The 25,704-nt window shown below is 37.0% G+C and overlaps 1 protein-coding gene across 6 annotated transcripts in view; it reads left to right on the plus strand.

The window, feature by feature from the left end:
* Nucleotides 1-24,404, plus strand: part of CNTLN (centlein) — a 321,501-nt gene extending 297,097 nt beyond the window's left edge. For 5 of the 6 annotated variants that reach the window (XR_011531332.1, XM_070589742.1, XM_070589743.1 and 2 more), the window contains 3 exons: nt 3,486-3,671; nt 6,245-6,322; nt 15,797-17,151. Coding sequence is in view for 5 of the 6 variants with exons in the window: in XM_070589742.1 (XP_070445843.1) it covers nt 3,486-3,671; nt 6,245-6,322; nt 15,797-15,898 (366 nt within the window). In the remaining variant the exon portion in view is untranslated. Of the gene's footprint in view, nt 1-3,485; nt 3,672-6,244; nt 6,323-15,796; nt 17,152-21,666 lie in introns of those variants that run through there. The other variant, XM_070589744.1, reaches the window with a different exon arrangement.
* Nucleotides 24,405-25,704: the final 1,300 nt, after the last annotated feature.

Consider the following 25,704-nt stretch of genomic DNA (forward strand, 5'->3'; position numbering starts at 1 on the left):
GAAGGAACTCAACAAGCTACAAGAACCTCAGAAAGGCAGTTCAGTGAGCTCAGGAATAAAATCAATGAACAGAAGGAATACTTTACCAAAGAGATTGAAACTTTAAAAAAGAACTTAAAAATTCTGGAACTGAAGAACTCAATAAATGAGACGAAGAATACATTAGAAAGCATTGGAAATAGAGCAGATGATATGGAAGAGAGAATAGTGAGCTCAAAGATGAAAACAGAAACGGTTCAGGTAGAAGAGAGAGAGCTAAGACTTTAAAAAAATGTAGAAATTTTACGAGAATTATCTCACTCCATTAGAAAGGGCAACATAAGAGTAATGGGTATCTCAGAGGGAGAGGAGGGAGAGGAGGGAGCAGAGAGCTTATTTAAAGAAATAACAGCTGAGAACTTCCCAAATGGGGAAGGAACTGAATATCCAAATCCACAAAGCTAATAGGACACCCAATTATCTCAACACAAAAAGACCTTCTCCAAAACCCATGATAACTGTCAAAAATCAATGAGAAAGGGAGAATATTAAAAGAAGTCAGGGAGAAAAAGACAACAAAGGAATACCCATTAGGCTATTAGCAGCTTTCTCAGTAAAAACCCTACAGGCCAAGAGAGAGTGGAAAGATACATTCAAAACTTTGAAAGATAAAAACTGTCAGCCACGAATACTCTATTGAGCAAAGTTGTCTTTCAGATATGAGGGAGAAATAAAGGATTTCCCAGACAAACAAAAGCTGAGGGAGTTCACCACTACTAGACCTGCCTTACAAGAAATGTTCAAAGAAGCCAATGACATTTTTCGTTGAAATAAAACAAGGAATCCTAAAATTTGTATGGAACAACAAAAAACCCCAAGTAGCCAAAGGAATCTTGAGAAAAAAGAACAAAGCTGGCAGTATCACACTCCCTGATTTCAAAATATGCTACAAAGCTATAGTAATCAAAACAGCATGGTACTGGCACAGAAACAGACACAGATCAGTGGGACAGAATTGAAAGCCCAGAAATAAACCCCATATCAATGGACAGCTAATTATCAAGGAGCCAAGAACATACAATGGAGAAAGGAAAGTCTCTTCAATAAATGGTGTTGGGAAAACTGGACAGCCACATGCAAAAGAATGAAAGTAGATCACTATCTTATACCATGCACAAAAGTCAACTCAAAATGGATTAAAGACTTGAATTAAGACCTGAAACCATAAAACTCTTGGAGGAAAACATAAGGAATACGCTCTTTAACATCGGTCTTAGCAGTATCTCTTCGAATACTATGTCTACTCAGGCAAGGGAAACAAAAGGAAAAATAGCAAATGAGAGTACATCAAACTAAAAAGCTTCTGCATGACAAGGGAAAGCATCAACAAAACAAAAAGACAACCTACCAATTGGGAGAAGATGTTTGCAAATTATATCTCCAATAAGGGGTTAATATCCAAAATATATGAAAAACTCATAACAACTCAACAACAATGAAACAACTTAATTAAAAAATGGTCAGAGGATCTGAACAGACATTTTTCCAAAGATATACAGACGGCCAGCAGGCACATAAAAAAATGTTTAACATCACTAATTATTAGGGAAATACAAATCAAAACCCAATGAGATATCACCTCATACCCATCAGAATGGCTATTATTAAAAAGACAAGAAATAGCAAGTGTTGGAGAGGATGTGAAGGAAAGGAAACCCTTATACACTGCTGGTGGGAATGTAAATTAGTGCAGCCACTATGGAAAACCATATGAGATTCCTCAAAAAATTAAAAACAGAACTACCATATGATCCAGCTATTCCACTTCTGGTTATTCATCCAAGATTACAAAAACACTAATTCAAAAAGATACATGTACCTCTCTGTTCATTGCAACTTTATTCACAATAGCCAAGACTTGGGAACAACCTAAGTTCCCATCAATAGATGAAACGATAAAGATGTGGTATACACATATATACACACATATACACAATGAACTACTACTCAGCCATAAAAAAAGATGAAATCATGAATGGTCCTTGAGGGCTTGAGGGTATTATGCTAAGCGAAGTCAGACAGAAAAAGACAAATAGTGTATCATTTCACTCATATGTGGAAGATAAACAAACACATAGATACAGAGAATAGATTGGTGGTTACCAGAGAGGAAGCAGGTGGGAGGAGGGTGAAAGGGTTAAAAGGGCACATATGTACAGTGATGGATGGCAACTAGACATTTGGTGGCAAATACGATGTAGTCTACACAAAAGGTGAAATATAATGATGTACACGTGAAATTTATACAATGTTGTAAATCAATGTTACCTAAATAAAAAAGAAAAATACAAAGTATGAAAAATTTAAAAGTATACAACAGACAAATATAATTTCCCTAATATATAAAGAGCTCCTATAAATCACTAATAAAAATAGAAAAAAATTACTAAAGAAATATAATTGCCTCTTAAGGCTGATGCTTGACTTTGTTTTTAATAAGAGAAATGAAACTTAAAAATACAGTGAAAAGGTAAACTACACTGAGATACCAGATTGGTGTTTTGCTAATGGTATGGAAAAACAAGTACTTTCGTATATTCTTCGTGGAGGTGTAACTTGGTACTGTCTTGGAGAGGGGGAGAATTAAGTAACGGCTTTCAAAATTACAGTAATACACACCCTTTGGTGCAGCAATTTCACTTCTAGGGATATATCCTAGGGACACAAATGTATATATGAACACCATTATTTATTGCAACGTTGCTTTAGCTGGTAAAAGATTGAAAACAGCCCAAACCTCTGGCCAGCCTGCTGTCACCTCACGAAGCCAGGCACCGAGGCTCAGAGCTCTGTTCATCCAGAGTAAGGGCTGTCCTTTTCTTATGCACCCATAGGCATGGTATGGGCTAGCATTTATTAATTTCTCAAAGGGAGAACATAGACTCTTGTGAAGCAATCCTAGATTTTTATGATTTTTTTCAATCCTGTAGTATTGTTTTGCCCACACGTAATTTAATTTTACTTCTGCTCAACTTCTCTTTATCAAGTCCTTTCAAAGCATTTCTAATTCAGTTTTAATAAAATATAAACAATTCTCTTTATGCAGTTGTATTTTATCAGTTTATGTAATAATTAATTATGTAACTAACATGTTACAACTAATATCACACATTTAGAAATAAATAAGACTGAGAATTGGCATCAGCTCAGCTGGTGGGAGTAGCTGTGCTCTGCTGCAGGCATTCATCAACCAAGATATCAGTTGGTGAATCTGAAGGAGGGATTGGAGAGTTCTGGTTAATCCAGCAAATTGCTTAAATGGTTAATTAAAAGAGCTTTTGTTACGTACTGATGATAAGAGCAATCCATTATGTTCCAAAATAGGTAAAATCAGAGTAATCCTAATAAAAAATGATTTGGTAGTATCTTCACATTTTTATGTTATGACTGCTTTATCTTCATTTATGACTTCCATATGAGCCTACCTTCTTTCCAATATATTGCAGGCTTTGGTCAAAGAGTTACAAACTGATGTCCATTCGATAAGGCGACATATCAGAGAGCTTAAAAAAATGCGGAAAAACAGGGACGCTTATAAAACATCAACCCATAAAGCCCAGACCTTGGCAGCTTCTATCCTGAACATTTCACAGTCAGATCTAGAGGAAATATTGGACACGGAAGATGAAGTGGTAAGATCATTTAAATATTTATTTATAAAGGGCTTTTTTACACATTGAATTTAAGTACATGTTTAAATTTGTTTTATAATTCTTAGAATTTCATCTTTAAGACAATATTAATAAGGTTAAGATTAATAATGCACCAGTGAAAGATTTATCAAGAGTATTAACCAACTCAAAAAGACTTGAGAAGTTTAACTGTGTGATATAGAGATAAGCCAGTACATATAACCTTTAGAACTGCTTGTTTGTTATTCATTCAGTTATCCTTTCCTGTCTCCTCTATTTTCTTTTAATTTAGTTAATCATATATCTTGTAAACTAATATTTTTTATTAAGCCAGTTTGAGTGGATTTAGTTAGCTTGGTCATTGACTTGAGGATTACTCCTCCTCTGTGAGATTTTTAAAAGAAGTAAATCTATTGCTTTCCTAGCTGAATTCAAAAGTATTGTTGATCAAGTTAAAGAAGAATATATTTATTGCTTTAAATTGGGTGAAATAGTCCTGTGTGAGTGAACTCATGTGCATGCAGGTGTGGGTACCTCCAGGGGACGGCGCTGCATTTTGGCTTAGTTATTACCTCGTCAGCAGCGGACTCTCACGCTCTCCACAGTCTTCTGTGCCGCCTGTGGAGGATGCTCATTCCTGTGCTACTGTTGTCTCTGAACTTTAATACATGAATATGAGATCTTTTATTGTTTGGAAATGTTAAAGAGATGATGGCACCAGTAGCTTCTCAATAAATATTTGCTCAATGAATTAAATGATAGACTTAAATATTTGTATGAGAACATCCTCCAGCCCCCCCCACCCCCTCTCCCCGCCATCAGCTTCTCAAAGAACTTCTGGAGTAGAACAGATCTACAGCTTGCTAAGGTTTTTAAACTGCCAAGAATTCTTAGAAAAGAGGTCAAAGGAATCCTGCTGAGACTGTTGTCATCCTTTGGGTGAATAGGATAGGAAATTATCGGTTTCCTATTTCCAGCAACTGTGCCACAATGTCCGTGACTCTCTACTAAATTCTGAACGTTGAAGTACAAGAACATTATCAAATATAGCATCAAATATGAGACACCCAGGAAATAATACTGTCTCTGGCAGGAGTGTTAACTATATCTTATTCTAGGCATTTAATTTTAGGAGGAGACAGATTAATTACAAAAATCACAAAATTTGTTGAATGACGATGAGAAACCCAACAAAAAATTAAGGTTGAGTCCTTGTCTGTTGCCTAAGAGTTTAAAACAAGCAAATTTAGCAAAATCCCTCACGTGTGTATGTATGCATGCGTGTGAGTTTGTGTGTCAATGTGTGTACACAAACACAGATACATATTCTGGAAGACAGGGCCACCGCCTTTGTACGGTCTCAAAAGATGCCCTCCTTCGGCTTACAAATTAGAAAAAAGCACCCCCTCTAAATGGACAAACTAGAAAAAGTTGTCCCCTTTGAGTATATGAATTAGAAAAGGATCTCTAATAGTCCCTTAGAGTAAATGGCACATTTCTGTGAAGAAATGGTACCTGGGCCTCTGGGCAGATGCAGTCTGGAGCCAGAGTACGCAACACTGCAATACAGTATGCACACCACACCACCTTAAATGGAAGTCCTCCTGAAGGAAAAGAGCTCCAGCAGAAACACACTGTTCTGAGAAGGATCCGTGCCCCTTGATGTATTTACTAGATTTAACCATAGACCAGAGCTTATTTCGACTGATCCCTGCATCTTTCAGGGCTCTAAAGAGTTGAGTGATTTGTCCAAGCAGAGCCCAACCCACCCGACCTATATTCTTTAAAACTACAGTGACCTCTAGTAAATTCATGTAAAAAACTGTGATAGCCTAGGTGAAGTGCCTCGCCTGATACCTGGCATACAGTAAATTTCAACAAGTGGTAGTTTCCCAAACCTTTCCCTTTTTGAAAAGTCCATTTTTTTTGTAAACTGGATCACGATTTTAATTGAATAATCAACTGCTCATGTGAATACATTGTACTTTCAGAATATTTTACCTTGATATTTGATGGACTGAAAATATTTAGTGACTTACAACACTTTAAGTTGGAGTGTCCTTTGCCTGTCAGTTAGTTATTGGATATTTCAAATAAGCAAGTGCTTGGATACACCAGAGCCACACCATGTCCTATTTTGTTTGTAATTCTAACACTTACCCCTTAGTTATCTATTGACAACTCAGATTTTTGAGTATACGGTTTTATATCCTACGACGGTCACTTAAATGATCCTTTTCTACGGCTCCACCTTATTTTCACTTTATTTTAATCATTTTCATCTCCACCTCAGTGCCTACCTTGAGCTCCACTGTGGAGGAAGAAATAAAATATTCTTGAATTATATCGCAAAATATAGAATTTTAGCTTTATCTTCCACGTGTATGTATACAAATATGCATAAATTAAATATTAAAGAGCGTGGATTTGAATATTCTCTACTTTGAAAGGACCGGTTGCTCTTTGTTGAATCCAGTTCTACCAAGATCGCTTTACATTTATTCAGTAGCTAATAGTATCATCAAGTTCATATAAATGCAATTCCCACCCGTGTTTTTATTTTCTTCCTTTAGGAAATTGAAAAGACAAAGATGGATGCTGAGAATGACAAGGAATGGCTGTTGTACATTCAGAAACTTCTTGAAGGACAGGTATTTCATTTTTCTACTGCATATATTAAAACTTGCAGATAAAAATTCCAAGCCTTACATTTTTCCTAGATGTCTAACTTCTTGTAAACACACCTTATTTATTTCTGTTAGGTAAAGAAGAATTCCAATAGGTAGACAGGAAAGTTAACCCTCTATTTGTTCTTTTGGACTTAACAAATGAAACAAATGCCTTGGGAAAGGGCCAACATGGACCTTAGCAAATGCACTAATTAAATTATTGAGTCAACCTCTATGCTTGCTAGACTGAACAGGATCCATTCTCTCAGCCCTCTTAGGAAAAGAGATTCTTTACTATGTGTCTTTAAAGTTAGTAGTTGATATGGACACCTGAGGAGTTCATGGGTTTCAGTGACCTTTTACTATGGACCTGTTTCCAGTCAATTCATGTTTTCCTCACAGCCAGACAGCTGTTTATTACTGTGTCTTCCCGCATTCTCTACAATATTTTCTACTGAGACCTCGAGCAGCTTGTTAGTGGGAAGTAAATATTGATTTGGCATCCTGTCAATGCAGAAAGAATGAAAAAATTTCCACCAGAGGCCCCTCAAACATTTTCCTATCGACATTTTCTGGGCCGAGTGGAAAGCTGCATAGAGGATGACAAGGCCAAGACGAGTTGAAATCCCTGAGGGGTCTATTGAGACTGCTGCTGTGACCTGTGTGGTACTTTTTCTTCCCTTTCAAGTATTTTTTTAATACACACATAGTCTGCTGGGATGTGCCCCTCTTGTAAGTGATCAAGGGCAGTTTATTGGCAGGTGAGCGCTCTGCTTTTCTAGTCATAGCCAGCTTGTGTTTTGACATCGCTGACAGCATGTAATGTATTCTAAAACTTTTTTATTATAGTTCTTTTTGCTCAACCTAATTGTCTGGTTTTAAAATAAACCTGAATAAAAAGAGCTAAAACATATTTCTCAAAATAGCAAAAAAAAAATTTTTTATTGTCCTGTGATTTTTAGCAAGTCATTGTAAATGCTTCTATGTAAAGATTAAAAGTAAAAGCTGATATTAGAGGCAATTATTTAACAAATAGCAGTATCTGTGCTTTTGGAAAAGTCAAGAATAGGTAAATAACATATAACCTACTTACCTTCTTGTATGCATTTTATGTATCTCTGGAACATTATCCAAATCACTTCTATAGTAATAGAAGGCGATGGGCGATCTCCGGCTCACAGTTGTTTAAGTGTAGACCTGCAGGTGCTGGACGAAGGCTTCTACAGCGACAACTCACTTTTGAGAATAAAGGCTGTTTCTCAGTTGTGTTGTGTGCCCAGCATCAGCCCAGTGCCCGGCACATCAAAGGAGTTCAGCAATGATTGTTATGGGTTACTTTTTTCAGCTTGGAAATGATAAAAATAAACTTTTTAATGAATTTTTTTAGTATTCAACTTGTAAATATGACCCTTTAAGGTGGAAATTATATCACCAATTATGAACATAAAAATAGTAAATCAAAATGTACAAATCTTTATTAAATTTTGCTGAAGCCGTACTGGCACCAGACCTGATTTTTGACTAACACATGTAGACGTACATACACACATTATACATTATCTGGATGTATGCTTATTTTGTCAAGTGAGTGTAAAAGAATCCTGTTGAAAGTGGTGTTAGACCGCTTCATGCTGCAGTTTGACATAGAGCCTTTTTGTGCCACTGAGCCTAGACTCTGGGATATAATTGCCCAGTAGTATTGATTTAATTGCCCGGGTTTATTTGTGGACTCCTAATTATTGACTGGAGGTAAATTTAATGGAGCAGCCTTTGTGAACACGTGGAAACCGCTGCTGTTGCTGTTATACATAATGAACTGCATCCTGCGCCTTTAGATCATTTTTCAAGCTAATTTTATTCCACGGTGACAGTATGATAACATTTAAAAAGTCAAAGACTTTTTATTTTTATTACTGACATAGGTGGTTTTGCTGATGTCTTTGAATTTTGTGGAAAAAAAAATAAGGACTTCATTGGTTGAACTAAATGTCACTTTATAATTGCACCCAAGAGAACAATCTATAAAATAGAAAACATCTTTTTTTTTCTAGTCTACGTTTCTTCTCTCTCAATTCCAGCAATTATATTTCTCCTGAATTTTAGAAAAGGTTTTCTTTGTCCACAAATTTTTTTAGAGTCTAAGTTCTCCTCACAGGATTGTGTGGACAAGAGTGTAAATATGTTCATTCGTACATTTTGTTTAGTTTATGGCCTACAGCTCCATGTGTCTGAGGTTACGTGATCTTCAAGTTGTGGAACAATTGTGTGCATTCCCTAAAAAATGCTAATTAATTCAATATTGATATTTGATTATTAAAATATTTTGAAGATAAAATTATAGGAAAACGTCCCTTTTATGTTCGCCCTCTTTGTTGGGTGCTGTATGTAATGGAATTCTGAGCTTATAGGAGTTAATCTGGCCTTCTGGTTTTATCTCTTTTTTAAGGATTAGGCCACAGAATTGTCTTCTGTTACAGAAATTTTTTTGCATTCATTTAATGAAAATTTGTATTGGTAAAATATTTACCACAAAATAAAAAGCTGTTTGACCATGTGGCAATATGAGACTGCACAATAATATAATACCTACTGTTCCTGTTACCAGAAGTGCATGAGAACTAAGAGATCTGAAGCCTTAACTTATCCATACTTAATACAGAATGCAAATGTGTGTATTTCAAGTAGTCCTGATGAAACTGGTAATTTTATATATTTAATCTTTATCTGCACCTAACCTTTGCCCCCTAGATTTCTAGAAATGAGAATCACACTGAAAAAAATCTACTCCCATTTTTTTATGGCATAGCTGGCTTTTAATTTCTTTAAACATTTTTACTTGTATTAGTTTCTCTTTTTGCATTAATATGTTTTAAAAAACTTAAAATTTATAGCAGAGACAAACAGGCAAATTAATGGTTATAATAGAACGGGAGAACCCCCCAAAATTGGTTTTCTGTAGTTTGAGTGGGAGAAAAAACAGAGCTAGGAAAGGTAGGCTAGGAACAAACTGTAAAAGCTTTTGAGAAGGAAAGGGATATAATCAGAGTTGTGCCGATACCTGAGATCAGTATACAGGATGGTTTGAAGGGAGAAGAGACTGGGAGCCAGAAGGTAGTCTAGGCAAAGGGCAGTGAGGGCCTGGATGTGCCCTAGCCATGGAAATAGAAAGGATGAGATAGATGTGATTGACGTTAGAGTGACTGAATTGATGACAGTAATGAAATTAGATGAAGGGGTCAGAAAGCAGAAACCAAAGATGGGTGAGTTTAATACCTTACATGATGAGAAAGAATTTTAGGGATCAAAAGAGACAGATCATATTTGGTAGGAGGGAGATGTCAACAATGAAGACAGAAAATTTAGTAGGTATGTTTTATTAGCAATATTCAGGGATTCACAATTTGTCATTAATTCAACCCAGCCTTCTGTTTGGCTTTTCTCAGTGAAATTTAACCATTTAAGAACACATTTCAAACTCTTACAACTCAACAACAAAAAGAAAATAAACTGATTTGAATGGACATTTCTACAACAAGATATACAAATAGCCAGTAAGCACATGAAAGGATGCTCATCACTAGTCACTAGGGAAATACAAACAAAAGCCAAAATGAGATATGTACTTCACACCCAGTAGGATGGGCTAAAATTAAAAAGACAGACAATAACAAATGTTGGTGAGGACGTGGAGAAATTGGAACCCTCATATATCACTAGTGGGAATGTAAAATGGTGCCGCTGTGTGGAAAATAGTATGGCAGTTCCTCAAAAAGTTAAAGATAGAGATTATATGATCCAGCAGTTCCACCCCCTGTATATACCCAAGAGAAATGAAAACCTATGTCCCTATAAAAACTTCCACGTGAATGTTCATAGCAGCATTATTCGTAATAACTCAAAAGTGGAAGCAACCCAAATGTCCATCAGCTGATGAATGGATGAACAAAATGTGGTATATGGATACATAGGAATATTATTCGACTATAAAAAAGGAATGAAGTCCTGATATGTCCTACAACATGGAAGAACTTGTAAACCTTATGCTAAGTGAAAGAAGTTATACACAAAAGGCTACATATAGTATGAGTGCATTCATATGAAATATGCAGAATAGGCAGATCTATCAAGACAGAAAATAAATCAGTAGTTGCTAGAGGATGGAGGGAGATAGGGAGTGGCTGCTAATGGGTAAAGGGTTCTTTTTAGGTAATAAAAACCTTCTGGAATTATAGAGTGGTGATGGCTGCACAACCTTGTGAATATAATAAAAACCAATGACATATACTTTAAAATGGTGAATTTTATGTTATGTAACTTAGATCTCCATTTAAAAAATGAATTCCTTAATATGAGACATACTGAAAGAGAAAAAAAGAATACATTTAAAACTAAATTCAATAAAGTTCTCCTATCATATATGCTGTGTCCTCCATCATTAGCACAAATTGCCTTAAATGTGTTTGAATTTTAATTTCTGTCTACGGACCATAAATATGAATAAATGCGGCAAATTATTTTGTTTTATACTTAATCTTTTTGCTTTCAGTTGGCACATAGATGTCCCTCTATTATACTCTAATTGATATTACCTCCTCACATATCCAAACAAGGAGTCAGCGACTTACACTCTGCTCTCTAAGAGAGAGTTTATTTGTTCTGCCCATTCTAATCCTCAAAATTAAAATTATAAGAAAGGTCATTTAGTTTTGTTTTCAGGCCTTAATAATACCAGAAACAGTCCTTTGTACTTGGGACTTTATAAAGGCAATGGAAAGAATTAGTGGAGATAAAACTGAACCTGTGCTTTGGAATCCATTCGAAAAACATGTATTGGGTGCCTACAGGGTGCCAGGGATTGTTTCCAGTTTGGGGGCACAGAGTGAACAGAAGACACAAAAATCTCTGCCATCATGGAGCTTACATTTCTGGGGATGGAGGACAATGAACAAATAGTTAAATTATATAAACTGTGAAATTTATTGAACAATTAACTTGAACAGATGCCCTAGTTAAATTTCCATACCAAGAAACCTCACGCAGTATCAACTCTTCACTTACCCATTTCTCCCTTCATGCCAAAGAGTTCGAGCTGGTGTAACTGCACTGACATAACCAGGAGCATCACTTCTCCCTTTTTATGCGAGAGAGAAAGAAATCGTGCAGGCTTTCTGAACTTTGTAGTCCCTGGCACATACCATCCGAGATGAAACCCGAGGCAGCATAATTGTTGGGTTTGTTGTTTCAGACGTATTTGACGGGGCAAGTGAGCAAGGATCTTTGCTGTTGGCCAGTCAGGTTGCCACTTCAATGCAACTCCAAAATCCTGTCAGTAAAAGGATGGTTGTGCTTTCTGTATCGGAGGGAGTTCGGGGGGAGCCTCAGCCCCCTCCAGAACGCGTCCAGAGAGAAGTTAATTGACTCTAAGCTGCCTGTGTGAAATAAACTTGCACTTAATCTGTGCTCCCAAGTGGCAGAAAGTTGAGGTCTCCTAGTCTTCTTAGCGTTTTTAAAACATTACACAGTTTAAGAAAATAGGGCAAACAAATAAGCAGACCCTGTGAATTTTTAAAGCATTTTTCCAGGGCATGTCATATTTTAAGCATAGTTTCCACCATAACTCTTCCTAACCTATAGCTGAATGCTGAGAATTGATGTTCATTTGATACTGTAAGATTTTGAAGAGCCTTCTCAAATCACTATAGATTAATTATGTCTGTCTAGTCTTCAGGTTAACTATAATTTATGAAATTTAAGAGTTAGTGATAATTTGTGTGTGATATGTGATAATGCTCTATTAATTAAAACAGCCAGTTAACTTAAAAAATCCTATTCTTAACCATTCTCAAAAAACAAGAATTTTTGTTAATTCATCCTAGACTAAGCATAAATTTTTATCTGTATAATCTATGAAAAAAGGTGGCTAAATGATTAGTGTAAACTTGGTAAGAGAGGCTATTTTTAAAATCAAGGCTGTTAGTGCATTCATTATTTGAATATGTGTTGAGTCTACTCCATAAATAAAGAACTATTTTTAAAGTAAGAGGGACATCTACTTAAAATTTTTTGGTTAACAATTACTTTAAGTTATTGTATTCATTTGAAAACAAGTATATTTTATGAAATGTTTGTAATTCTGACTTTTCCTTAGTCTTCTTCTAAGTTTGTTTCAATTCTTAACTATTTTATTATAAAATTACATTGATTTTATATTGTAAAATTACAACTTGTTCTTATACATTAAAAAAATAATTTTTGAGAGGCTCCTTTGAAGACCCAGATTTACATGCCAGTGAGCTACAAGTTATAAACAGCGAGTAGAATGAGCACTGGGTTTAGAGAAAAACAATGTAGGAATTGCTTCATAAAAAAGGAAAATAGGGGCTGGCCCCATGGCTGAGTGGTTAAGTTCATTTTCTGAGCTCCAGCAGCCCAAGGTTTCACCAGTTTGGATCCTGGGTGTGGGCCTAGCACCACTCATCAAGCCATGCTGAGGTGGTGTCCCACATGCCACAACCAGAAGGACCCACAACTAAAAATATACAACTATGTATCTGGGGGGCTTTGGGGAGAAGAAGGAAAAATAAAGTCTTTAAAAAAATAAATAAATAAATAAATAACAAGTGAAAAAGTAAAAATAGAAAAGTTGAATTAAAACAAACATCTCCAACTAACTTGTAAGATTTATGAACTTTTGTCTAATATAAAGACATAGTAATATTCTTCTGACCTATTTGTAGAAAACAATAGAAGAACCTAGAAGGGCAGATGGATGTACACATGCTGTGCATCTTGATTAAAAGATTGATTGGTTTTTGAGGCCAGTGCTGTGGCATAGTGGTTAAGTTCAGCACACTCTGCTTCGGCGGCCTGGATTCTCGGGTTCGGATCCCAGGCACAGACCTACACCACTCATCAGCCATGCTGTGGCAGTGACCCACATACAAAGTGAAGGACGATTGGCACAGATATTAGCTCAGAGGTAATCTTCCTCAGCAAAAAAAAGATTAATTGCTTTTTGAAATCCATAATGTGTTAGCCTCTATACAAAGCTTAAAGGAAGCTTACAATCTGATAAAACAGGATTGATAAACACTTGTGTTTAACTGTGGGGCTTTTCATTTTATTGGGAGCCATAAAGGGGGTGGTCAGCAGTAAGTAGATGGACCTCTTGTTCCACCTTGCAGGCTTCCTGAAAGAGAAATTCTTTGAGATGGACTTTTTAAGGCAAGCAAAATGTCCAAGTACATGAGGTGGTGAAAATTGTTCAGATCACAAAATAATGAGTAGGTTTAGATTTTTAACTTGGAAATGAAATTTGCAAATAAGATGATTAATGTCAATACATTGTGGCCTGGTAAAAGTACTGTGACATTATTACTTAGGAAATTATAGAACCTGCATATTTCCCAAAGTCTGTTCCATGGCCACCTGATAGTTCCACATGATAAACAGACCATGAGAAAAGCATGGACAAATGAATATAGAAACAGGTATTAGATTGCCCTCTTGAGAAACACAGTGCCTGTTAGCATCTTAAAGCCTCTAAGAGATCCTGAAATAAAGGCACTTTTTAAAGTTTGGTTTGTTTCCCAAACCTATTTGATCAGAGAACGCTTTTTTTCTTAGAACAGCTCTGGAGAATGACATTTTAAACACTCATCTCCGCTTTTGTTTCTACCAGAAAGAGATGAGAGTTCCTTCTCCATCACGTCTGCCTCTTTGATAGGAATGCATGTAGTATTGAGACCAAATGCCATAGTCAAAAGAAAGTCGCCTGGTAGTTTTGTCATTTTCTCGTGCATTTCTTTAACATCTAATATTAATGCTCTGAGAATTTAATTTATCTAATTTGTAAAACTGGTAGTTTTGCCAACTATAACTCTTTTCCTCACCCCAGAAGGGCAATTTGTCAAAGTACAGATTTGCTGTTAGTATCATTATCTTTCATAGGGGAATCTAACATGTCCTTTCTCCTTGATTCTAAGATGTGTTTTCCTCACATTTTCACATTTCTGAAATCGGAATGCATATGCAGTATGGGTATATTTAAGTGGTAGGGTTTTTTTTCCCAGAGAAAGCTGTTTTTAGGTCAATGTTTGTATCTCATATTCAACTGTATCTTAGAACTGAACAAATGTGATATTTTGGTATCTTGTGCTTTCTTCAGTGGTGAGTGTCAAGTAAGACAAGTGTGTGAAGTTCCTGGCGTAGACCCAGACTGCCTTAGGGAGAAGGCAGCTAAACTAGAAAGCTGCTTAATGGGATCCAAGGCAATTCTATTTCTCCTTCGTGGCTTACATAATCTTTCTGTTTGTGCCTGTCTGGCCTGTAGTTTCCCTGCCAATGGCCAGTCTGTTCTGTTTTCCCCAGTTCAAATTCAGAAAAGAACCATTCTGGTTAGTTTACTAATTATACTCACCTTAGCTGAGCATGCCTGAGCCGCTTGCACATAGGGCATCAGGCTGTCTTTGTCCGGTGCTGACCAGTAATGCTATCACTGCTCATCCCAGCACCACAATGGGCCGGATGCTACTGCTCTGTAGAGAAGGGGACTGGGCATGATAAGTGTTCTCATTAATATATTCAGGAAAACAAAAGTAGTCTTTTCCTGGTTAATCAAAAGGACAACTCCAAGAAATGACTTAATCAACTTCTTAATTATTATAAACCTTTTATTTGAGACCAAACAGCTAGGGAGGAGGATAAAAGGAAGTTGGTAGGGCTATGGGAGGTAATTGGGGAACATTTCAGATTGCCTTTTACTCACAGCCCATAGTGTATTGTATGAATTGGAGTTCTACAGGCAACCCAGTGAAGCAGAGGGAACTATAAAACTTTACCAGAAAAGTTATATAAACTATGAAATTTAAAAATGTACTCTACATTTCATCAACTCAGCAGTTTGCAACATGTGTATTACACTTTGATATGCCAAACAAACGTTTCTATAACAACTTAATCAATGGGTATACTTTTGCCATTTTTTTCCCCTGAAATTTTACCCTACAACCCTTGAGATGTTCGGCTGTAGCACAGACAAGTGGATTGATAGTTCTCGTTCATTCTTTCATGAGTGATGAGCATACAGTACGACTTCTGTGGGCTGTGGGCCCTGGAGATGGCTGTAACCTGCTATTGATCAGCTGATTGAGGATAAATGGCCCAGCTGCTTGTATTGCAGATTACATCATTAACATGGTCAGTAAACCATGAATTGTTCAATAAGGCGTTTATCTTTTTTCATTTTGCTTCTGCTCTTTTATCATTTTTATTATAAAAGACAAAATTACCCGCACTAACCAGCAAGATCAGTTGAAAAGAGACCCAGTAGGGTACCATCATGGGTGCAAAGTTGCAGATAGCTGAGTTCTAATGGTTTAATGATATTTAGTATGTGTTTTTGAACTGAAGAAAATATAGAGTTTTAATAATCTTTTTTCTGTGTTTCTTCTACAGCTTCCTTTTGCCTCATATTTACTAGAAGCAGTACTCGAGAAAATAAATGAAAAAAAGAAACTAGTTGAAGAATATTTCACAATTATGAAAGATATTAGATGATATACGATAGAGAACTTTTTTCAAATATGAAAACTTTTTATGTGGTGTGATTGGAAAACATGTGTTGCAATCCTGATACAATATCTGCTCCAACTATCAATAGTCAGGTTCAATACCAAAATAAGAAGTCTGAAACTAATTAATTGCTGAACAAGTGAAACTAATTAAGTGCATAGCCATTTAAAAGGAAATAGTGTAGCGTTTTATTGTTGGATACAAATATTGCCATAAATCAATGCAAACTTAAAAATGATTTTCCTTCCAGTGCATTAGGAAAAATTAGAACAAGCTTAGCACACACAAATTGGTCTGAATATAAAAAGAAAAAAGCGTAAACTGAGGAGTTAATGTTTGAAGTTTTATAAAGAAACTAGACTTTTTACATAAAACTGCTATAAATGGCCTTAAATCATCCAATGAACAACACATTTGTGTTGTAAGCAAATATAAAATGAAGCATCATAACTTAAGGAAGAACATTTAATGAAGTAACTTGTGTGATCCAACTGTATCTGTTCTCAACATACTGGATTATATAGATGATACTGTATTTTCCTAGAACTATTCGGCACAAATAAAAGGATATTCTCCTTCTCTCTTTCTCTTTTGTTCAATTCACAGTTCTTTGTGTGGTCATATAAATTAGCAGGGGACCACAAACCCAGTGTATAAAATTAGACTAGATCTAGCATGACTCCTACTGTGGTCAACTAATTACATTCTTGACTATAGTGTCATCCTTATTTAGATTCCCAAACATCCCTGCCTCATTTCACTCCTGCACCATGTTCCTGCCACACCTGACTGGTTCCTCTAATTCCCCAAACTTCTGCCTGCCTCCAGTCTACGCCCTCGCTATTCTCTCTTCCCGGAATACTCTGTACTCAACTTTTCTCATGACTGTCTCCTTCTCATCGTTCAGGTTCAGCTTACATATTCCCTCAGAGGCCATGGTACTATTTAATTTTCTTTATAACACAAAATAACTTATTTTACCTGTTCACTTATTTATTTTCTTGTTATTTCCTTCCCCCTAGACGCCCCCTTTAAAATATAGGTCCCATGAGGTTAAGGCAGAGGTTGGCAAATCTGGCCTGCCACCTGTTTTTGTGTGGCCTACAAACCAAGAATGATCTTTACATTATCAAATGGTTAAAAAAAAAAAAACAAAAGAAGAATAATATTTTGTAGCATGTGAAAGTTTTATGAAATTCAAATTTTAGTGTCCATCAATAAAGTTTTATTGGAACACAGTGGTGCTCGCTCATTTACGTATTGTTTACGGCTGCTTTCGCGCTGCAGTAGTGGAGGTGGTGAGCAGTTGCAGCAAACACCATATGTGTTGCTCTCATCACTTTGCATGCCTGCTTGGCACACCACAAAGCACAGTGACACGGTTATAATCCAACAGCATTTCAAGTGCCACAAGTGCTAACATACTGCGATTTTTTTTATTGCCAGTGTATACCCATCATGTCAAAAAAAGAAAAGAAAAGGAAAGTGGCTGTCAGATGTCACCCTTGTAAGGCACAGTGGAGTGTGGATTATTTTTCTATTGAATTGGATGGCAAAGCATCATGTTTATTATGCAATCACACTGTACCTATGCTAAAAGAATGTATATATATACCAAAATTACCAGGCTAAGTACCCATCACAGTATTCCCAACTCACAGGAAAGCAACAGTAAGAAAAAACTACAAAGCTTAAAATGTAATATCTCATTACAGCAGAATTTTATTACAAAGATAAAAATGAGTCTGCACGGTATCACCCTGATACCAAAACCAAAGACAGTACAAAGAAAGGAAGTTTGGTAGACTGAAAAACGGCTCCTCAAGATGTCCACCTCTTAATCCTTGAAACCGGTGAATTTATTACTTTATGTGGCAAAAGGGACTTTGTAAATGTGATGAAATAAGGATCTTGAGTGGGGAGATTATGCTGGGTTATCTGTTTGGGCCTGATGCCTTTTAAGAAGGAGGCAAAAGGAGTCAGAGCGCAATACTACCACAGAAGCAGAGGGACAGAGAAATTTGAAGACGCTATCTCAATAGTTTTAAGTATGGAGGAAGAAGACCGCAAACCAAAGAATGCAGCCAGCCTCTGGAGACCAGAAAAGGCAAGGTAATGGATTCTGCCCTGGAGAAAGGCAAATGGATTCTTCCTGGGGAATGAGTTCTCGAGAAAGAACCAGCATTGTTGACGCCTTGACTTTAGCCTAGTAAAACTAATTTTGCACCTCCAGGACTGTAAGAGAATAAATTTTTGTGGTTTTAATCTAAGTTTGTGGTAACTTGTGATTGCAGCAATAGAAAACTAATAAAATTTGCTAAAATTCTCTTTAGAATTTTTATATCTATGTTTGTGAGGGATATTTGTCAGAAGATACAAGACTAAGGCTGTTTCCGTATTCAAGAATAAGTTAATGTAAGCCACCATTTTAAGAGGCTAAAGAAGAAATATCATACGATCATAAAACTTTAGAAAAAGCGTTTTAAAAAAAATCAACACCCATGCATTAAAAAAGCTCAGAAAACTAAGAACTTCCTGAATTTGATAGGAACATCTACAAAAAGACTATAGTTAACATACGTAATGATGGAAGATGGAATACTTCACCCTAAAGTCATGAACGAGGCAAGAATGTCCATCTCACCACTCTTACTCAACATAATATTGAAAATTCTAGCCGGCACAGTAAGGCAAGAAATGGGGACCGGAGGCAGGCATACAGATTGAAAATGGAAAAGTAAAGCTCTCTCCAAAAAAAATAAATAAAATAAAACCTTCTAGAATTAATAAGTGACTTCAACAAGGTCTCAAGATACAAGATCAAGATATTAAAATCAGTTATAATTCTATACACTAGTAAATGAGTAATATGTGGAAACAAAAATTTAAAATACAATACACTTTACAATTTCTTGAAAGGGAAGGAAAGAAATATTTAGGTGTAAGTCTAACAAAGCATGTACAAGACTTGTAGACTGAAAACTACAAATGCTGATGAGAGAAATCAAGGAAGATTAAATAAAGGGGGAGATACACTGAGAGCATGGATTAGGATGCTCAACATAGCCAAGACCTCAATTGTCTCCAAATTGATATATAGGTTTAACACACTTCCTGCCAAAATCACACTGTTTTGAAGATGGAGACAAGATTCTTCTAAAATCTGTATGGAAAAGCAAAGGAAGAAAAATGGTTTGTAATTTTTTAAATGGAAGAAATCACTCTACCCGATTCCAAGACGTATTATATAGCTACACTAATGAAGGGTGTGTGGCGTTGGCAGAGGGATAGACACATAGACCAATGAAACAGAATAGAGAACAAAGAAATACACCCAAGAAAATATGCCCAACTGATTTTAAACAAAGGTTTGAAACAAGTTCAATGGAGGCAGTATAGCCTATCGGCAAATGGGGCAGAAGCAATTGGAAATCCCTAGGTTAAAAAAAAATCTTGACCTAAACGTCACATATTAGACACAAATTATCTCAAAATGGATCATACATTTAAATGTAAAATATAGAAGATAACATGAGACAAATTCTTCAGGATCCAAGACTTGGTGAAGAGTTTCTAGACATGACACCAAAAACATGATGCACCAAAGAAAAATTAGTAAATTTGACTTCATCAAAATTGAAAACTTTTGTTCAGGGAATAGACAAGCTACAAAATGGGAGAAAATATTTACAAACTATGTATCTGACAAAGGACTCATATCTAAAATAAGGAATTCTCAAAACTGAACAGTAACTCAGCAACAACAAAGCAACACTCTATGAGTAACACTCGTGTCCTGGGAAGTCACAAAGTAAATGCAGAGGCCGTGGAAGCTACAAGCGAAAGCTGGCATGATTACAGGTTTCAGAATATGGGGCAGAGGGAGGAGTGGGTTTCATTAACACTGGGCCTTACTCTCCTATTAAAAGTTTTTCCTGTAAAAATTACTCAGAATTATTCAGGATTCTGCCAGGTAGAGCAAATGATGCTGAGATTTAGATGGTCCAAAGTGAAAATTGCTATAGGAAATTTATAGTCACAATGAGAAAGCCTTTCTGAGTACCCTGAAATAATGAAACAGAGAGTGGGTACCAGAAAACATTTTGAGAGCTTCCTTTGTTGTCTGTGTCCAGAAGAGTTTGTGAAATCAGTGGACACGAGAGTTGACATTTTTAATTCCTACATTCCTGTGCATGTAACTCCCTTTGGTATTAATGCAAAACTTATGTGAGTGATTTAATATAACATAATAGAATAAAAATGAGTTTTTTCTTGCCTGTGTGGCAAGGTTTCATCCAATGGATGACTTTTTAAAAAGCCTTTTGGCTTATTTTTTATTCTTTAAATATACAAACGTATCCTTTGAGGGAGTGAGGAAGATTGGCCCTGAGCCAACATCTGGTGCCAATCTTACTCTTTTTGCTTGAGGAAGATTGTCGCTGAGCTAACATCTGTGCCACCCATAAACATATTTTATTTTTAGGTTTTTTTCTATTCGCTAGTCAATGGTGGACACTACAACCATTTCCTTTCCACAGTCCAATCCTCAATTTCTGTCTTTCTTCTTAAACAATACACTTGGTCCACAAAACCACAATCTTGACATCCACTCCTTCAAACACTTTTTGCCATTCAGTTTTCCTTTCTCCTAGGATATCACCTGTAAAAATAAGTTTAAAAGAAGCTCGTGCCCTCCTGCCTCTTGGACTCATGGTTTATAATAGAGAAAATGTCACTGTTTGTTAATGCTAATCCTGGCATGAGGGACCCAGGACCATTAGTAGAGAGCTATTAAGACTTCCCTTGGCTTGTGCCGAACCCCACTCCAGAAGCTGGAGACTTACCTTTTACTTACCTGAACCTCCTTAAAGCACTCTCAGCATATTTTGGGAAGAGATTTAATAAAGAGAGAATAAAAGTAAAAATATAAATGAAATTTGCGTTTTCCTACAACGTCTAATCTCAGGTCACTACTATTCAACCTGAGGGTGCAGAAAATCTTCCTATTGTCTTGACATGTTTCTTTGGCTTAGGACCTAGTTCTTTTCTGGAGTTTAACCCCCACTATATGCTCCTTATCCTGGACAACTGTCAACATCCTTTGTCTCATCAGGTAATCCTCTCCATTCTTCCATAGTGCTCCAATTCTGACACGCTCCTCATTACTTCAGTGATGGAAGCGAGCCGGAAAAAGAAAAGCATATCCAAGCCATTTTTATTTTCCAGCTTTTCTTTTTCCTTTATATAAATTTTTGTTTTGAAATAGTTTAACATTCATAATAAGTTGCAAAAGTAGTATAGAGGGTTCTTGAGTAGCCTTCACCCAGATTCCCCGAATGATGACATCTTCCCTAACTGTAGTACATTGTCAAAATTAGGAAACTGACATTGGTACAATATTATTAGCTCAAAAAGAACATATATGGATTTCACAAGTTTTTACATTCATTTTGGGGGGTAGAGTTTTTGAAATTTTATCACACGTGTAAATTATATAACCATCACAGAGCTGTTCCATCAACACAAAGAATATTCCTCATATTGCCTCTTAGTGCTCACATCCTCCTTCCATTCCTAACCCCGGGCTACCACTGGTCTGTTCTCCACCGCTATAATTTTATCACTTTGAGAATGTTATATAAATGCAATTATACAGCATATACCCTTTTGAGCTTGGCTGTTTTCACTCAGCAGAATGCCCTTGAGATCCATCTAAATTGTGTGTATCAGTAGTTCATTTCTTTTCGTTGCAGAATAACATCCCATTACATGGATGTACCACAGTTGGCTTATCCATCTACCCATCAGAGGACATAGGTAATTATATATCATGGGCTGTGGCCAATAGTTTGGCTGAATAGTCAGAGACTTGGAAGGAACATTGTTGGAAAATTGGTGACAAGGAAGTCTGGGGAAGAGATATGTAAGTAGACTTCACTGAATGGATGAAAAAGGTGAAGACTTTTGTGTCCCATGTGAATGCTCACCAAAGGATGACCTCAGCAGAGGAGGATTTTAATATTCAAGTGAATAGGACAAACTGTTCTGTGGATACCAGTCTGCCTCTTTCCCCAGCCACCCCTGCCATCTCCCAGATGGACAGAGTGGCTATGGTGGCAGGGATGGAGGTTACGCATGGACTTCCGCTGACCAAGGCCGACCTGGCTACAGCCACTGTTGGGTTCCCAATTGCCAGAAGCAGAGAACAACACTGAGTCCCTGATATGAAAAATTTTTCCAGGGGTGATCAGCCAGCTACCTGGTGGCAGGTTGATTACATTGGACTGTTACCATCATGGAAGGGGCAGCATTTTATTCTTAGTAGAATAGACACAGATTTGCCTTTCCTGCACACAATGCTTCAGCCAAAACTACCATCTGTGAACTTACAGAATGCTTTATCTACCATCGTGGTACTTCACACAGCATTGCTTCTGATCAAGGAACTCACTTCACAACAAATGAAGTGGGTCAGTGGGCCCATGCTCATGGAATTCGCTGGTCTTATCATGTTCCCCACCATCCTGAAGCAGCTAGTTAGATAGAACAGTGGAATGGCCTTTTGAGAACTCAGTTACAGTGCCAGCTAGGTGGCAGTACCTTGCAACACTGAAGCAAGGTTCTCAAGGAGGCTGTATATGCTTTGAATTAGCATCCAATATATGGTGCTGTTTTTCCCACAGCCAGGATACATGGGTCCAGGAATCAAGGAGTGGAAATGGGAGTGGCACTACTCACTATTACTCCTAGTGACCCGCTAAAGAAATGTTTTCTTTCTGTCCCTGTGACCTTGTACTCTGCTGGCCTAGAGGTCTTAGCATCAAAGAAAGGAATGCTTCCAATAGGAGACACAACAATGATTCCACTGAATTGGAAGTTAAGACAACCACTCAGCCACTTTGGGCTCTGCATGCCTCTGAATCAACAGGCCAAGGAGGCAGTTTCTGTGCTGTTGGGGTGACTAATTTTGACCACTAAGGGGCAATTGGACTTCTACTCCACAATGGAGTATGTCTGGAATACAGGAGATCCCTTAAACCATCTCTTAGTATTTAATTTAATACCATGGCCTATGATTAAAGTCAATGGGAAGTCAATGGAAAACCCAACCTAGGCAGGACTACAGACAGCCCAGACCCTTCAGGAATGAAGGTTTGGGTCACCCCACCAGGTGAAGAACTTCAACCAGCTGAGGTGCTTGCTGAGGGCAAAAGGGAATACAGAATGGGTAGTGGAAGAGGGGAGTTAAATACCAGCTACAACCACACAACTGTTTACAGAAGTGAGGACTATAATTATCATGAGTATTTCCTCCTTACTTCATTATGAATGTGTGTGTGTGTGAAGTTAACAAGGAGTGAACTTGTGGTAGTTAATTTTAGGTGTCAAGTTGGCTCATCCACGGTGCCAGATATATGGCACCATACGCCAAATATTCTGAATTTTCTATGAGAGTGGTTTTGGATGAAATTGACATTTAAATCAGTGGACTTTGAGTAAAGCAAATTGCCCTCCATAATGTGGGTGGGCCTCATCCAATCAGTTGAAGGCCTGAATAGCCAAAGCACTGACCTCCCCTAAGGAAGAGGGAATTCTGCCAGCAGACAGCCTGTGGACTTGAACTGCAATATTGGCTCTTCCTGGTTCTCCAGTCTGCTGGCCCACCTTGCAGATTTTAGACTAGCCAGCCTCCATAATTGCGTGATCCAATTCCTTAAAACAAATTGTGTGCGTGTGTGTGTGTGTATATACATATCCTATTGGTTTTGTTTCTCTGGAGAACCCTGGCTAATACACCAGCTTTTGACTATCGCATATAAAGTTACCATGAACGTTCACGTATAGTTTTTGTACAGAGAGAAGTTTTCATTACTCTAGAATAAATACCCATGAGTGTGATTTCATGGTCGTGCAGTATGTGTGTGTTTAACTTGGTAAGAAACTGCAAAAAAGGTTTTCTAGAGTGGCTATCCCATTTTACACTCCCTCCAACAAAGTCAAATCTTTGTCTTGAGGTCCGCTTCTGCAAGAACCCAAGAGAGCATATCAGAAATGGTCCTAGGAAGCACATTTTCAGCATGGGGTTCCAGATTTGCATCATTCACTATCCAAGTGACAGTGAAGACCCCATTACTGGTGATCACTGGGGATGATAACCCCCACATGCTGTAGTATCACAATTACTATGACTTACCTGTGGTCAGTTGGGAGGCCGTATGAGTGGGAAAGGATGCCCTTGTGCAATATGTCTAGTATTTGAAAGATATGGGAGCAAAAATAATTATAAAAACTCTGGAATTGGGTGGCTACTATTAAGTGGTACTGGTATGTTGAAGGAAGAAAATGCCAGTGTCAGGTCAGTCAATTATCAGCTTAAGACATAGTATAAAAGCCAGAAATTTTATTTGGCAGCACTTAAGGAGATTTCAATCTCCTGCAACCACAGGCCATGATGGGACTAAAAATTAGGCCCAGGATCTGTTTGTAACAATAGTAAATTTACCAAGAAAAAAGAAAAAAGGTGCATGTGTGAATACATAGTCCCAGCAAGTCAAATCGCATTTACTCTGATGTCCCGGTAATTCTCCTACACACAGTCAGGGTCCTGAAAGGGAAAGAGAGGGATGCTGAGAACTCGCCTGGGACATCAGAGAAAATGCAATTGGGAATTTCAAAAATTTATTTTTGTTGAGATATAATTGACATGTAACTTTATGTAAGTTTAAGGTGTACAACTTGTTGATTTAATACATTTATATATTGCAATATGATTACCACCATACTGTTAGCTAACGTCTCTACCACGTCACATAATTACCTTTTTTTTCCAGTGGGAGCAATTAAGATCTAGTCTCTTAGCATCTTTGAAGTTTATAACACAGTATTGCTGTCTATAATCACTAGGCTGTGCATTGGACCTCTAGGACTTATTTATCTACTAGTTCCAAGTTTGTACCCTTAACATATCCCCAATTCCTCTACCACCGCCACACCTGTCTCTGGTAAACACCATTCTACTCTCTGTTTTTATGAGTTCAGTTTTTTTAGATTCCACATATAAGTGATATTATACAGTATTTGTCTTTCTCTGTCTTAGCATAATGCCCTCAAGAATCATCCATGTTGTCACAAATGGCAAGATTTCCTTCTTTCTCATGGCTGAATAATATTCCATTGTACATATATATATATACCACATGTTCTTTATCCACTTAGCCATTGATAGACACTTAGGTTGTTTCCATATCTTGGCTATTGTGAATAATGCTGCAATAAACATGGGAGTGCAGATAGCTGTTTTCATTTCCTTTGAATATATACCCAGAAGTGGGATTGCTGGACCATATGGTATTTCTATTTTTAATTTTTGGTGGAACCTCCATACTGTTTTCCAAGTGGGTAAACCAATTTAGATTCCTACCAACAGTGTATAAGGATCCCTTATCTCCACATCCTCACAACACTTGTTATCTCTTATCTTCTTGATGATAGCCATTCTAACAGGTGTAAGTTGATAGCTCATTGTAGTTTTGATTTGCATTTCCATGATGATTAGCGATGTTGAGCATCTTTTCATGTAACTCTTGACCATTTGGATGTCTTCTTTGGAAAAACGTCTATTCAGGTCCTCTGCTCATTTTTAGTCATATTGCTTGTGTTTTTTTGTTACTGAGTTGTATGAGTTCTTTATATATTTTTTATATTAACCCCTTATCTGATTATACCAGTTTGCAAATATTTTCTCCACTTCCGTATGTCGCCTTTTCATTTTGTTGACTGTTTCTTTCGCT

This window comes from Equus przewalskii, chromosome 22 (genome assembly GCF_037783145.1).
Source record: "Equus przewalskii isolate Varuska chromosome 22, EquPr2, whole genome shotgun sequence".
Lineage (NCBI taxonomy): Eukaryota > Metazoa > Chordata > Mammalia > Perissodactyla > Equidae > Equus > Equus przewalskii.